Source organism: Pelophylax lessonae (assembly GCF_965119305.1).
Source record: "Pelophylax lessonae genome assembly, chromosome: 7".
NCBI lineage: Eukaryota > Metazoa > Chordata > Amphibia > Anura > Ranidae > Pelophylax > Pelophylax lessonae.
The window spans coordinates 48,257,593-48,273,610 of NC_138774.1; the positions used below are offsets into that span (position 1 = coordinate 48,257,593).

At 41.4% G+C, this 16,018-nt stretch overlaps 1 protein-coding gene across 1 annotated transcript in view; it reads left to right on the top strand.

Moving 5' to 3' along the window:
- The window catches only part of LOC309559717 (major histocompatibility complex class I-related gene protein-like), a 61,794-nt gene extending 58,131 nt beyond the window's left edge, over positions 1-3,663 (top strand). The window contains exon 5 of the mRNA XM_082263132.1: positions 3,452-3,663. Within this exon, the coding sequence (XP_082119258.1) occupies positions 3,452-3,627 (176 nt within the window). The 3' untranslated portion in view covers positions 3,628-3,663. The remainder of the gene's footprint in view (positions 1-3,451) is intronic.
- Positions 3,664-16,018: the final 12,355 nt, after the last annotated feature.

Below are 16,018 nucleotides of genomic sequence, written 5' to 3' on the forward strand. Positions count from 1 at the left end.
AAAAGATGAGATTGGCCCCTTACCACAATACGATGATCCCCATTACAGGGATCGTATCCAGCCTGTGTGTCGGATCAGAAGACTCATACAGGTTCTATACCGGCTCCTTGTATCTCTCACATCAGCTCCACTCGAAATACATGTATTTATAAAGAAAGGGGAACAACTCCCATAGTGAAGTATAGTCACTGACTTTTAATATAGTAAAAGAACAAAGAGTGGCAACTCACATTTAAACAGAGACAAAAACAAGAACTCAGAGCATTCCCGGGACTTAGTTTCCAACCAAGAAAATGGCCGCCATGTCCCCTCGTTGGTCACAGCTTGACGTGCCACAGGCTTCTCCTACGCGTTTCGTCAGTAGATGACGTTGTCAGGGGGTGTGGCCTGCTGCAATCCATCTTCATTTATACGCTGGACGAGGCGGAAAGGCGGGACATCGTACTACTGACCCGGAACCCGGAAGTCAGACACATGCGTGTCAACCACCGTTGGAATTTAACATTATGTGTATACATTAGTCTCCCTAATAAGGATTGAGGCCTTGTATTTAATGAATTATCAGGATATGATTTTATTTGGTCATTATGATTTTTCCAGGAATCTGATTGTTTGGTCGTGAATGACCCGCTATCAGGATTTGATTAATGTCCTGTTCCGGGTGCTGGCACGCAAGTGATGGGCATCCGATTCCGGAATATTTTGATCCTGACCCGCTCGTTCCGGTGGTTGACACACATGTGTCTGACTTCCGGGTTCCGGGTCAGTAGTACGATGTCCCGCCTTTCCGCCTCGTCCAGCGTATAAATGAAGATGGATTGCAGCAGGCCACACCCCCTGACGACGTCATCTACTGACGAAACGCATAGGAGGATCCTGCGGCACGTCACGCTGTGACCAACGAGGGGACGCGGCGGCCATTTTCTTGGTTGGAAACTAAGTCCCGGGAATGCTCTGAGACACACACGTTGTTTTTGTCTCTGTTTAAATGTGAGTTGCCACTCTTTGTTCTTTTACTATATTAAAAGTCAGTGACTATACTTCACTATGGGAGTTGTTCCCCTTTCTTTATACATACATGTATTTCGAGTGGAGCTGATGTGAGAGATACAAGGAGCCGGTATAGAACCTGTATGAGTCTTCTGATCCGACACACAGGCTGGATACGATCCCTGTAATGGGGATCATCGTATTGTGGTAAGGGGCCAATCTCATCTTTTGGTGGCGGTTTCTCTACACTGGGCTTTTGGAGCTTGGAGTGTCTGATATTTTCATTCTGGGATCACATTTTCGGAAGGACTTTGTTTATTCCAACTTTTTGATATATGTGAACATTTTTCTGGACTGTGCAGTTCACTTTACCGTTACAAGCGCTACACCATATCTATTTTATGGCATTTTTGCGATCTGGTGTTTCTAATTCAGGGTCAGGTGTTGGCAGCTGTATCAAGTCTTTTAGACTTATTTTATTTAATGATTTTAACTAATGTATTTATTTGATGCTTTGAGCGCAGCAATACCCCCATTTTCCATATATATATATATATATATATATATATACTGTATATATTGTAGCAGAGACCCTAGGGAATAAAATGGCGGTCGTTGCACTGTATTTGCGCAGCAATTTTCTAAATACATCTGTTTGGGAAAAAATACACTTTAATGAATTCTAATGTAAGAAAACACAATAGATAAAACATTTTTTTTTGTAAAATATAAAAGATGATGTTACGCCAAGTAAAGAGATACCAAATGTTTGCAATCAGTTCAGTCACACTTTAAAATTGCGCACACTCATGTAATGACGCCAAACTACAGTACTTAAAAATCTCCATAGGCATTGTTTTAAATTTTTTTACAGGCTATCATTTTAGAGTTACAGAATAGGTCTCGTGTTAAAAATATTGCTCTCACTCTAATGATTGCAGCGATATCTCACATGTGTGGTTTGAATACCATTTACATATGTGGGTGTGACCTACTTATGCTTTCGAAAAGAATATACTCCGCACTAAGGAAAGGGTAAAATGATAATAGTAGGCTATAGCCTCCCTTAACTATAACTTATGCTTTCCCTTCTGCATTTTTTTTATTCAGTTTTTTGTTTTTTTTTACACTTCCCCTTTAATTTATTTTCTTGATCACTTTTATTCCTATTACAAGGAATGTAAACATTCCTTGTAATAGGAATAGGGCATGACAGGTCCTCTTTATGGAGAGATCTGGGGTCTATAAGTCCCCACATCTCTCTTCTATGCTGGAAAGCCTGAGATCACAAAAAAAAATAGATCTCAGGCTTTCAAGCAAAAAACAGCAGTGGCATCTGCAGGCACCAGAAGTGACATCATGACTTTTCTTTCATCCTCTGACGGTCATAGAGAGATGCGGGGACCAAACTATGGTAAACTACATTAAACCACCACTTGATTCATTCTCTGACTCCCCAATCACACAGGAGAGCCTGTAAAAGCAATCAAGCAGCTAAACAGCCGCTATGATGGCTTTTGCATTGCAGGAAATTGCCTGCTGAAAAAAAAAAAAAGATATCTGGATGTTGCCTGTAGCTGCAAGCATCATCCAGATATCTCCACATCAAGTCCCCAACGTCATATGACGTTAACCCGGGGAAAGTGGTTAAAATTACGGTCAATGAGTATTTCAAATTGCAAATAAATTGCATACTAGCTTTACAGTAACAATTCACTTTGTATAAACCAAAAAAAAAAAAAAATGGGGGGAAGGTGAATCATGCGCAAACTGTTCACCGGGAGGCATTTGTAGATTAAGTGTGAGGATGGGGTCTGCTGTACAGAGAAAAGCCAGGAAGAACATATTTACTAAGGCTCCCCAAGCCAGGGTTTTGAAAGAAAAGAAAGAGTGAAGAAAGTGGAATTATATAGAAAGGAGAAGAGAAGTACAAGAGGAGGACATTGGGGACACCCTGATCAGAAGATGTGGCAATGGACTTCTATGGAGAAAACAAATGGCTGCTTCCCAGCTTTTGCAATAGTTGTTCCACCGCGAGTAAAACATATGTTGCCAATTTAAGATGGGATTTCGTGAGACCTGGAAGTTTCAAATGTAATAGAAAAATAGGCCAAAGGTCTGTAGGGAAGGGGCAGGCTCCTGTAGTATTGTTGGCCTGTAATAATTGATCTGTACATACATTTAGCGCCTTTGTGTTCAAAACAAAATGGCCACTGGAAGCTGACCCATGTTAAGGGAAAGGTCCACCAAAACTTGAGTAAATTACCCAACAGCTTCTAAAACTTCTCTGAGACGTTGGTAGTGAGAGAACTTCTCATTGATGTTTATTTAAAAGGAATAAACAGAAAATTCAGCAGAGAAATCTTGGCTACACTGATTACCTAAGTATGTCTATTTAATAATTTTTCAAACCTGGTCCTTATGGAACAATAATAATACTACAGGTATTTTCTTTATGCAGGACATTCCCAGAACATAACTTATCTTAGCAGTAGCAGCAGTGGGAACAGTGACACCAATTTCAGTGGCAGTAGAAGCTTCACTGGAGCAATAACCGGCATATGTATGGCCATCGTCGTGTTGGTGGTTCTCCTAGTATTTACTTCTATATGGCGGACAAAGAAGAGAAGACCCTGATGTGTCGCACTCGTACAAAACTATTCTCATCCACTTTTCATTAGCAACAGGAAATGGCAGAAGAATCCAAGAGTGTTGATTTTTTTTTTAAACTTTTGTAACCATGTACCATCATTAAAACCTTGGCCAAGTCTTTGTTCCAAGTAATAATTCAGTTCCTTATTTGAATTTACCAGAGACTTATGCCACCTATCTGTGCTATGGCAAATTCATGTTTTATCTATTCCTGCAAATGCTTCTGCTGGTATTTCGGTATCCTCTCTTTTATTTTTCCCCTTGGCATGGTTCAGATCTGATGTCATGCACACTTCCTTCCCAGAAGCCCAGAATCTTATCCTCCAAACTAGCCAGCAGGGCACAATGTGTAGTAGGGATGGACCAAGGCAGCCTTCATAAGCTACAACCAATATTTGCATAATAGAGCACCCTGGGTTTGGAAGACAAATGTTTTTTATTGGTAATATGTATCATTCACATTTACTACTGGAGGTTGATGTGCCATAATTCAACTGGGATTCATTTAGTTGTAGTTCTGTGTTCCAATATACTGCAAATTTGAGGGCTGTACTGAACTTAATGCAAAAGTGGGCATAACTTTTTTATAAACTTACATAGGTTGTTCAAATTTAAAGGATTTGAAAAGTCTGAAGGTTTTGATCTTAATGCATTCTTTGCATTAAGATAAAAAACCCTTCTGGGTGTAACAGTCTCCCAAGCACCCCCTAATACTTACTTGAGCCCCATCTCTGTCCAGCGATGTCCACAAGTCCCTTAGCCATCTGGGACTCTCTCTGCTGTTTGATTGAGACACAGCCCCGGTGCCATTGGCTCCCGTGGCTGTCACTCAAAGTCAGTTAGCCAATTAGGAGAAAGAAGAGGTGGGGCCGAATGGCAGCTCCATGTCTGAATGGACACACGGAGCTGCAGCTCAGCTCGGGTGGCCCCATAGCAAGCTGCTTGCTATGGGTGCACTCGACAGGAGGGAGGGGCTAAGAGCAGCAACGCGACCCGAGAAGAGGAGGATCCAGGCTGCTCTGTGCAAAACCAACTGTACAGAGGAGGTAAGTATAACATGTTTGTTTTTTTTCAAACAAGACTTTACAATCACTTTAACATGTTGGTAGAGTAACTCTTCCTCTTTAGTAGGTCAACTTCTTAATTTTAATTGCAGGTAAATATTGGATTCCAAGCAGAAGCAATGTGCCATCATTAAGTTCTTGATGAAGGAGGGGTGCAGGCTGTCCAGCATCCACAGGAGAATACATTTTGTTTATGGATAGGGATGAGCTGTGAGTCGAACATTGGCTGTTCGCTCGTTCGTCAAATGAAAAACAAATGAGCTTCTTTGTGGGAACCTCAAGTTCCCACATTATCATGGATCACATTCACATATCATTATCACCTTTTAAATTCACATAAATCCCTTGCTGGCTGGGGGATTCGAACCCACAACCCTCTCATTGCAAGTCTTGTATTCTACCACCTACGCCACTATTAAGCCTGCTTATGCTAAACACACTCTCCCTAATTTTTATCTCATCCACTGTGTGTAGGGTGAGATAGGAGTTAGTTAGTTAGGCAGGGAAAGTGTGTTCAGCCTGAGCGTACTTGACGGTGGTGTAGCTGGTAGAATACCAAACCTGCAATTGTGAGGTTGTGAGTTTGAATCCCTTGGCCAGAGGGTGATTTACAAGTGGAATTCTATAATTAATAATACATTGCTGGCAGGGAAAGAGATTTTTACTTTTTACAGTTTGTTGAGATTAGATAGTGCAGTATATACCACAAAGTTTTATAGATATAGGCACTTCAGTTTATATCAGTTTATGTCAGTATTGCTGAAGAAAATGGCGTGGGATTCCCCCCCCCCCCCCCCAGTCTATACCAGGCCCCTGGGCATCCAACGCTTCCCTATTCCCTATCCACGTTTATCCCCTAAGTAAACAAAACAAAACCAAAACCCCTAGACTGTTTTTTGGAGCCATTTGAAGTGGGTGGAAGATTCCTGTTGCCTTGCTCTGGGTGCTGTGTGGGGGAAAAGGTCCTAAATCTAGAGGTTCCTATGGGTGTGAACGCTACAATTCTGTAGCCTTGTGGATGCTAAACAAAAAAAGTTATACATTGATTTGCATTTTAATTAGTGAAATAAGTATTTGATCCCTTTGCAAAACATAACTTAGTACTGGTGGCAAAACCCTTGTTGGCAATCACAGAGGTCAGACATTTCTTGTAGTTGGCCACCTGGTTTGCATACATCTAAGGAGGGATTTTGTTCCACTCCTCTTTGCAGATCCTCTCCAAGTCATAACAGTTTGGAGGCTGACATTTGGTAGCTCGAACCTTCAGCTGAGCTCCCTCCACATATTTTCTATGGGATAAAGGCAGTGTTGGGGGTAACTAGTTACAAAGTAACTAATTACAGTAACTACATTACTTTTTTTGGTAACTAAGTAAAGTAACTAGTTACAATACTAATATTGGTAACTACACTACTTTACTAGACTATAGGAACGCGCTTTCCTGCGTTACCCAAGCTGTGCGATACAATAGTTATTTCGAAGAATAGAGAGGGATGAAGTTTATGACTTTTTGTTGCACTTTATGTTTTATTCTGTTTTTTCAGGTTTTGTTCTCATGTTTCCCAAAGCCTGTGTTTATACAATTAATTCTATGCAGAAAGAGTGTCATGTATCTTCTTCTACACGGTCAATTAAGAAAGAGGAAAGTAAAGTAATAAGTAGTGAAGTTACTTTTCAAATGCAGTAACTAGTAAAGTAATCTCGTTACAATTTACAGAAGTAACTAGTAACTAGTTAAATTTTTTGAGTAACTACCCCAACACTGGATAAAGGTATGGTGACTGGCTAGGCCACTTATTATGGATATAAATAGAATGGTGATTGGCACTCCATCCTCATGACAGAGAGTCAATACCAGCTTCTTTAAAAGGGACATGCACAATGACAAATCAGGGCACTAATTATCAGTGTCCTGATTATCAGTGTAGTCCCAACAGTGCCCACCAGTGCTGTCAATGTGAGCCCACTAGTGCTGCCAATGTGTGCCCACCAGTGCTGCCAATCAGTGCCCATTAGTGCCTCCTCATAAATGTCACCTATCAGTGCCACCTTCCAGTGCCCATCAGTGCTACCTATCAGTGCCAATCAGTGCCACCCATCAGTGCAGTCTATCAGTGCCACCCATTAGTACCACACATCAGTGTCCATCAGTGCTGCTTACCACTGCCCATCACTGCCACCTATCAGTGCCTGCCAGTGCTGTGTATCAATGCAGCCTCATCATTGCCCACCAGTGCCACCTCATCAGTGCCTACCAGTGCCACCTCATCAGTGCCTATCAGTACAGCTGATCAGTGTCTATCAATGCCCATCAGTGCCACCTATCAGTACCCATCAGTGCCACCCATCCATGCTGCCTCATCAGCTCACATCAGTGAAGGATAAAAATTACCTGTTTCCAAAATTTTCTAACAAACTATAAAAAGTTTATTTTTTTTTAAATATTTGGTTGCTATTGTTTGTTTAGGCTAAAAAAGTAAAAACCCCAGTGGTGATTAAATACCACCAAAAGAGACCTGGACGAGGATGCATGGAGCGATGCCCTGGATACTTGTAGACAAGTGTCCCCAAAACTGTCTGATAGACTTACCCAGGTTTACATAGTGCATAGGGCATATTTGACACCTGAGAGATTGGCTAAATTTGACACATCACGTAGTCCCCAATGCTCTAGATGTCAGGAATCAGTTGGTACTTTTGGTCATTTGATATGGCATTGCCCCCGCATTCATGGATTCTGGGAACAGGTCGTCCGGTTCTTGCATGACTGGATGGGCTCACCGGTGTCCCTGGATCCAGCCCTGTGCCTGTTGGGTGTATTTCCCGACTCCGACTTTGACAAACATACGTCAATTTATGCATGAAACACTGTTCGGGCCAGAAAGGTTATAGCTAGGTGCTGGATTCAGGCTGCACCTCCAACAATGGCTATGTGTATTGCTGAAATCAATAATACCCTCTCCTATAAAAAACTAATGTAAACTAATAGGGGGTGCCCACGCAAGTTTGATAAAATCTGGGATAGATGGGTACAGTCGGCTTCAATCTGCACCGCCTAATACTGAAACTGGAAAGGTTTGAGGGTTCCCTTCTCTTTTGTGTTTGCCTCGACATCATATTCATTTCCATTAGTAAAATGCTAGGACTACCAATCTGTTTGTGCTCTCACAATGTGATGAGATCTATCAGAAAATAATTTCATACGGAAAAGATTTCTTTACAACTGTTTTTTTTTCCACTTTTTTTCTTTGCTTGTTATTTTGTTTGCTGTTTTGCCTTCTACTACCCCGTTTATTGGGTATTGCCTTTTGTATACTTGAATTGTCTATCTGTATACTCTGTTGTGTAAATCACTCAATAAAGTTTATTTTCAATTTAAAAAAAATACCACCAAAAGAAAGCTCTATTTGTGTGAAAAAAATGTTAAAAATATCATATGGGTACAGTGTTGCATGACCGCGCAACTGTCATTCAGCGTGACAGAGCTGAAAGCTGAAATTTGGCCTGGGCAGGAAGGGGGTAAAAGTGCACCGTAGGCAAGTAGTTAATTCTCTTTGCTAGGAGGTTGGTTGGGGGGGGGGATTGGAAATCTGTGTTTCCCATAATTAACGCTGTCTGTACTGAGCAGGCTGATATCATCTCATCAGTTATACTAGATTTAAACAATGATGAAAAAGGAGGAAGTATTCAGCGCTAGATCAATAACAATTCCCTATAGAATGGCAGCAGCTGAACACTAAAAAGGCCAAACCAGGAACCTCAACAGTAGTAATAACAAGAAAAGTAGTGCAGCGCTAAACTAAACAATAATACTAAAATAATAATAATAAATAGAATGCATCAAAAATCAAAGAAAAGTCCATAGGTGAGCAAGTAAGTCATCACAGAAAAGCCTTCAGTGAAGATGGATGAATAATACAGGCGATCCGAGTGTATCAGCCCATCCACCAAGAGAACATACTGCCTCTCACCTCCACTTATCGACCACTAAGGGTCACCAGGACACCATAATATCAATAACAGCAATCCTCCCACTGCTCCACTCCACTAAGCCAGAAGATAATGCTGATGGACACAGGCTTCTCACAGGACTCACAGCTCAGTCAGTTCATCCGGTGTCATATAAATAACGACAGATCTAATGCTCTCTGTCTAAAACTCATTTATTAATATAAAGGCAGATAAAAGTACTCACAAGCACGGCACTGTCACAGTGCCTATTGCAGACATATTAAGAGAAGCCGATCATGCCGGGCGGCCGCGGGTGACGTCAGGCTGACGAAGTCACGCCCACTGATGTAACGCGTATGGGGAGGAGGAGCCTGACGGTAACCTAGATAGAACCTCGCTACTGAAAGATAAAATAAGAAACAATACGGATCATAATTTAGCCTTCTTTACACAATATGATAGGAATTATAAAGACTTGGAAAAAATTATAAGACAGCATTGGCCCATACCATTCGGAGACAAAGTGCTCAAAAATATTTTACCCCCTAAATCTCAGTTTGTGTATCGTAGAGCCCCAAATTTGAGGGACAAAATAGTACAAAACATTCGAGACCCCCCTAATCCTATGGTTACCTTCTTTGACCACCAAGGTTTTTATTAATGTGGCAGATGTAAGCCTTGCAAGACAGTGAAGGATAGAAAAAGGAAAATATTGCAATTTAAATCCAACACCACTTTAAAGGAATACAAAATAAAACAACAAATTACTTGCCAGAGCACACATGTGACGTATCTGCTTACATGTCCATGCGGCCTACAATATGTAGGCCACACTACACGTAAATTAACAATAAGGGTAGGAGAACATTTGAATAATATTAAGACAGGGTTCAGAAAACATAGTGTTTCTAATCATTTTAGAATAAACATAATAGGAACCCTAATCTCCTTTCTTTCTGTGGGATAGATAGAATTAATAATGATTGGCGAGGGAAGGACATTCGCAAAGCTGTCTCACAGAATGAGACCTTTATGAGTTGGGTGAGCTCCAGTCGCAAGGAATGAATATTGATGTAGATATAAATTGCTTTATTTCAAATTTTTAAAGTGGTCATTTTTAAAGTTATCATTGTAACGGAAACACTTCCCTGTCCTATCTTAATATTTAATAATATTTTTAGGATACATGCATATTAAATATGATTTTTAGATGTTTATTTTAGGCTTATATTTAATTAATATGAATTTTTGATATTAAATTAATTAAGAAACATACAAACGAATATTATCTTTTAGATGATTAAATTAGGCATATTCAATTTTAGCAAATAGCTGGTGATGGGCGTCACGTTGTAAACGGAAGAATAAAATATGATAAACATGTATATATAATAAAATTGGCATTTATATATACACAACCCATATTGCCATATGTATTTTTAATGTATTTATATACATATACATAATCCATATATTTTTTTTTCATTTTTTATATCTTTATTAAAGGTATCATAAATATTTGCACGTCTCGTTTTTCACAAAAATCTATTAATATAGACATTCAGGTTAAACAATATACACAGAAAATATCCTCTCCCTTTCTTCTCAGATAAACATTATAGTATAATTTCTGTTTCTCAGTCCTGGGATAATGAATACCTTTTACCTTCACCCATATTTTCCATTTACCTCCTATAAACTCACAAAACAATCAAACAAACAAGACAAACAGAAAAAAAAAAAAAAAACACCCCAATGGCACTGTCTATCCACTTAAAGCTCTTATCCCATAAGGTTCCTTCCCTCTTCCGAGAGAATTAACATGTTCCATCCTTCCCAGGTTTTGAACCTACAAACTAATATTGTCTTTTAGATGATTAATTTAGGTATATTCAATTTTAGCAAATAGCTGGTGATGGGCATCACGTTATAAACGGAAGAATAAAATATGATAAACATCTATATATAATAAAATTGGCATTTATATATACACAACCAATATTGCCATATGTATTTTTAATGTATTTATATACATATACATAATCCATATATTTAAGTTATTTTTAATGTATTTAAAAAATGCCATTTAGGTATTTAAATATTAATATTTTATGTCTAGTGGGATGTTACCTTGATAGAATATTCATATATATTTATTCCATAATAAGTAAGATGAAGGAATACATTAGATAGGATAACTGATTCCACTATTAGATATGCTGCCCCCAAATTGGTTTTGCATATAATCGAGTATTCCCCCATAATTGATGAATGAAGCGTTAATATAAACTGTATGAACTGTACATGTAGCAGCATAACAGCTGCATGATGCCCTTGGGGCTATTTTAATGTGTTTATGTTTTAAATAAAATTGGATTATTTTTAACTAAATACTACACTATGAGGAGTACCTCTGTTTCTATTCTACTCTGAGATGCACAGGAGACCCTGACATTAAGGAGATTGGATACAAGTGTACCCTCAGGCTGGATATAATTTAAACGCTACATGATCCTTGTTATTGTAAGGTAACAGGGATCCACAAATTCTGATAAGCCTTTACCCCTACCACACTTTATAGGTGTTTGGAGACACCCACCACCACTAACTCCCTGCATGATTGGGATACATCATATGGATGCTGTTGGCTGAAGTACACAGTTTGTGGATTTCTGTATTGGACATTTTTTGGGTTGCACAGAGCACTTATGCACTTTTATTTATATATTGCACTATAATTTATATATATTATACACAATTTATTATTTCACCTTTAATATAATTGTATGCACAAGAATATTTACATGAGATATATAGTAATATATAGACACGTATACACTTTTAAAGGAATATCGCGCTGCTAGGATTGTAGATTTTTATCTTCAAGTTATAAGTTATGCATGGGGGGGCCAGGATATGGGGGCTTCCAGATTCCGATAAGCCTCCCCCCGTGAACCCCCACAACCACAGCCCATGTCTGTCAGGAAGAGACCCCTGTTACCATCAACATGGGGCACCCACCCCCCGGTGTTGAGGGCATATGGCCTAGAATGGTTCAGGAGGGGAGAGGGGGCTTACTCGCCCCCACCCCCATCCTGGCCAGCCAGGCTGTGTGCTCAGATAAGGGCCTGGTATGGATTTTAAGGGGAACCCCACACCATTTTTATTTTTTATTTTGGTGCACCATTTTTTTCAGCAATACTGACATAAACTGATATAAACTGAAGTGCCTATATACTGTATATATATATATATATATATATATATATATATATACATATATATATATATATAAACTCTGTGGTATACACTGCACTATCTGATCTCAACAAACTGTAAAAAGCAAAAATCTCTCTCCCTGCCAGCAATGTATTATTAACTATAGAATTCCACTTGTAAATCACCTGCTGGCCAAGGGGTATTCAAACCCACAACCATGCAATTGCAAGCCTGGTATTCTACCAGCTACGCCTCTGTCAAGCACGCTTAGGCTAAGCACACTCTCCCTGCCTAACAAACTAACTCCTATTTCACCCCTACACACAGTGGATGAGATAAAAGTTAGAGAGAGTGTGTTCAGCTTAAGCAGGCTTAACGGTGGCATAGGTGGTAGAATACCAGGCTTGCAATTGAGATGGCTGTGGTATTCTACCAGCTACACCATTGTCAAACACACTTAGGCTGAACACACTCTCCCTGCCTAACTAACTAACTCTTATCTCACCCTACACACAGTGGATGAGATAAAAGTTAGGGAGAGTGTGTTCAACTTAAGCAGGCTTAACGGTGGCGTAGGTGGTAGAATACCAGGCTTTCAATTGAGATGGCCAGCAGGTGATTTATTGGAATCAGAGGTCAGAGTCCATGATAATGCGGGAACTCGAAGTTCCCGCGAAAAAGCCCATTTGTTCATCATTCGAGGAACGAGCGAACCTTGTGTTCAAGTCGAGGGGTGGAAGTGAGATATGGACAGCCTATGAAAGAGAGTTGAACCCTGCGCACTGTGCATAACACACCCCTAAACCTTACACTCTGTATGTAGCACACCCCTGAACTCTGCACTCTGTGCATAGCATATCCTTGAACTCACGGTATGCACTCCCGGCATTAATAGACATTTTAAGATCCTCCCAAACTGCAATTTGGTCACACCCACTATTCAATGCGGTTCAGTGGGGGGAGGGGGCCTAGTTGAGTTCCTGCATCTAAAGTAGCGCAGTGCCGAATAGCAAAAAAATGGCCTGGGCATGAAGGGGGGTTAAATCTTCCAGAGCTGAAGTGGTTAAAAGGACTAAAATAAAAGAAAAGGAAGACACAGCCACACTATCGCAGTCCCATTATAAGTCGCCAATCACCATGATTAGTAGTATAAAAGCAATACAAAATAAAAATTCCAGTATATATATACCATAGTTTGTAGGAGCTATAACTTTCACGCATACCAATCAATATGCACTTATTGGGATTTTTTTTTTTTTTTATCAAAGATGTAGCAGAATACATTTTGGTCAAAATTTATGAAGAAATTAGATATATATAAAAGAAAAAAAAAAAAAAAAAACAGTGGTGATCACATATCACCAAAAAAAGCTCTATTTGTGTGATTAAAAAAAAATTAAAATTTCCTTTGGGTACAGTGTTGCATGACCACGCAATTGCCAGTTAAAATAGCGTAGTGACAAATAGCAAAAGATGGCCGGGGCATAAAGGGGGGTAAACTCTTCTGGAGCTGAAGTAGTTAAAGGAACTAAAACAATAGAAAAGGAAGACAATGCCTGCAAAGAAATTACAATCCTTTGGAAAATCTTTCTCTGCAGATGTTGTTTTCTGACGATTGTTACCAGGAAACATACAAAATCACTATTTTAATGGTCTCTAATTTCTGGAGTTTTCTAAGTCTGGAACCTAGGGTATTACCTATCATACAAAGTACACAAAATAACCTTGTTTTACAAATCTACAGTGAACTGTAAAAAAATTCATACATAGTATTTTATATGTAAAAAAAGTTATATGCATAGCTATGTCCTTGTTTAGATCTTTATTACCCAGAATTCAATAAAACACCATGGTAACAATTTTCCATTAAAATCCAGATCTGCCCTGCAAAGTATTCATGTGTCATAACCATTCCAGACACAGTATATGGGGCGTATCTAAATTCAAGCCCACCATGTGAGAGAGATAATGATATTGTTTCCTAATCCTGGGGCAACATGGCATTACTAAAAATGTGAAAAACTATCAGCGCAGTAAGAAACCTAAAAAAATGTGATCAGCTGCAAACACTAAAATGTAATCCCACTACACAAATAAATCATTCAGAAAATAATGTGTTGCGCTAAATCAAACAAAGTGCATATGAAAAATATTAAAGATATTCAATCTCCAAATATTTCAACAAAAGTATATGTGATTAAATACGTGACATGAATATTGAATAAGTCCTTTTGGAAATAACATATATAAAAATCCACGTGTATATAAAGTGCTGTGATCTCTAGATAAACAACTCCTCCAACACAAAGGTGCATACCTCCCAACCGTCCCGGAATCCGCGGGACTGTCCCGCAATTTGGAGTGAGTCCCGCGGTCCTGCGGAGCCGGGCTGAAGTCCCGCAAAATCATCTGGCCGGCCATCTCTTCTCCCCCCTCCTCCTCCCAGCTCCGCCCCCATCTTCGGCTCCTGCCTCTCAGCGCCAGGATCGCTGCAGCGGGAAACAATTAGAGGAACTGCTGTCTGCCAGGGAAAGATAACTCTGTGGCCGCCTGACACAGACTGCAGTGCACTTTTTAACTACCGTCTGTGTCAGGCGGCCGAGGAGTTATCTTCCCCTGACACATTACAGGAAGTGCTGGTGAGAACAGGACCTGCGGGCTGCGGGCAGGACTCGGGAGCAGCCCTGGAAGGAGAGGTATGGACTCGGGAGCAGCCCTGGAAGACTTCGGTACATGCCCTGTGAGTAGACGGCTGTGTCTGAGAGAGGCAGAGGCTGGGCGGGATTGCCGTGTGCCATTGTAGAGGGGAGTTTGTGAGACTCAGACTACAATATCCAGCATGTCTATGGAGGAGGAGCTCCCCCCCTTTCTCTTATCTTCTCTCCTCCCTCCCTTCCCATCCTTTACCCCCTCTGTCCTCACTTCCTCTCTGTCCTCCCCCCTCCCTCCCTCTGCCCCCTCTCTCTCTCCCCCCTTCCTCTCTGTCCTCTCTCCCCCCCCCTCTTTCTCCCCCCCTTCCTCTCTCCGTCCTCTCCCCCCCTTCCTCCCTCCCTCCTCTCTCTCCTCCCCCTCTCTGTCCTCTCTCCCCCTCCCTCTCTCCGTCCTCTATCCCCCTCCCACCCCATCTCTGTCCTCTCTCCCTCCCTCTCTCGGTCCTCTCCCCCCCTCCCTCTCCCCCCTCTCTCTCTCTCTCTGTCCTCTCTCCCCCGTTCCTCCCTCTCTCCCCCCTTCCTCCCTCTGTCTTCTATCCCCCTTCTGTCTTCTATCCCCCTGTCCCCCCCATCTTCTACCCCCCCTGTCCCCCCCGTCCTCTCCCTCCCTCTGTCCTCCCTCCCTCTGTCATCTCTCCCTCCCTCTGTCATCTCTCCCTCCCTCTCTCATCTCTCCCTCCCTCCCTCTGTCATCTCTCCCTCCCTCTGTCATCTCTCTCTCCCTCCCTCCCTCTGTCATCCCTCCCTCCATCATCTCTCTCTCCCTCCCTCCCTCTGTCATCCCTCCGTCATCTCTCTCTCCCTCCCTCCCTCTGTCATCCCTCCCTCCCTCCATCATCTCTCTCTCCCTCCCTCCTTCTGTCATCCCTCCCTCCGTCATCTCTTCCTTCCTCCCTCCCTCTTTCATCTCTCCCTCCCTCTGTCATCTCTCATCTATCCCTCCCTCCCTCTGTCATCCCTCCCTCCCTCTGTCATCCCTCCATCCCTCTGTCATCCCTCCCTCCCTCCCTCTGTCATTCCTCCCTCTGTCATCCCTCCCTCCCTCCCTGTCATCCCTCCCTCCCTCTGCATTGAAAGGGGTCACGCTGGTTATTCTGCATTAAAGGGGTCACACTGGTTATTTTTCATTAAAGGGGTCACACTGGTCATTCTGCATTAAAGGGGTCACGCTGGTTATTCTGCATTAAAGGGGTCACGCTGGTCATTCTGCATTGAAAGGGGTCACGCTGGTCATTCTGCATTGAAAGGGGTCACGCTGGTTATTCTGCATTGAAAGGGGTCAGGCTGGTTTTTCTGCATTGAAAGGGGTCAGGCTGGTCATTCTGCATTGAAAGGGGTCACGCTGGTTATTCTGCATTGAAAGGGGTCACGCTGGTTATTCTCATTGAAAGGGGTCACGCTGGTTATTCGGCATTGAAAGGGGTCACGCTG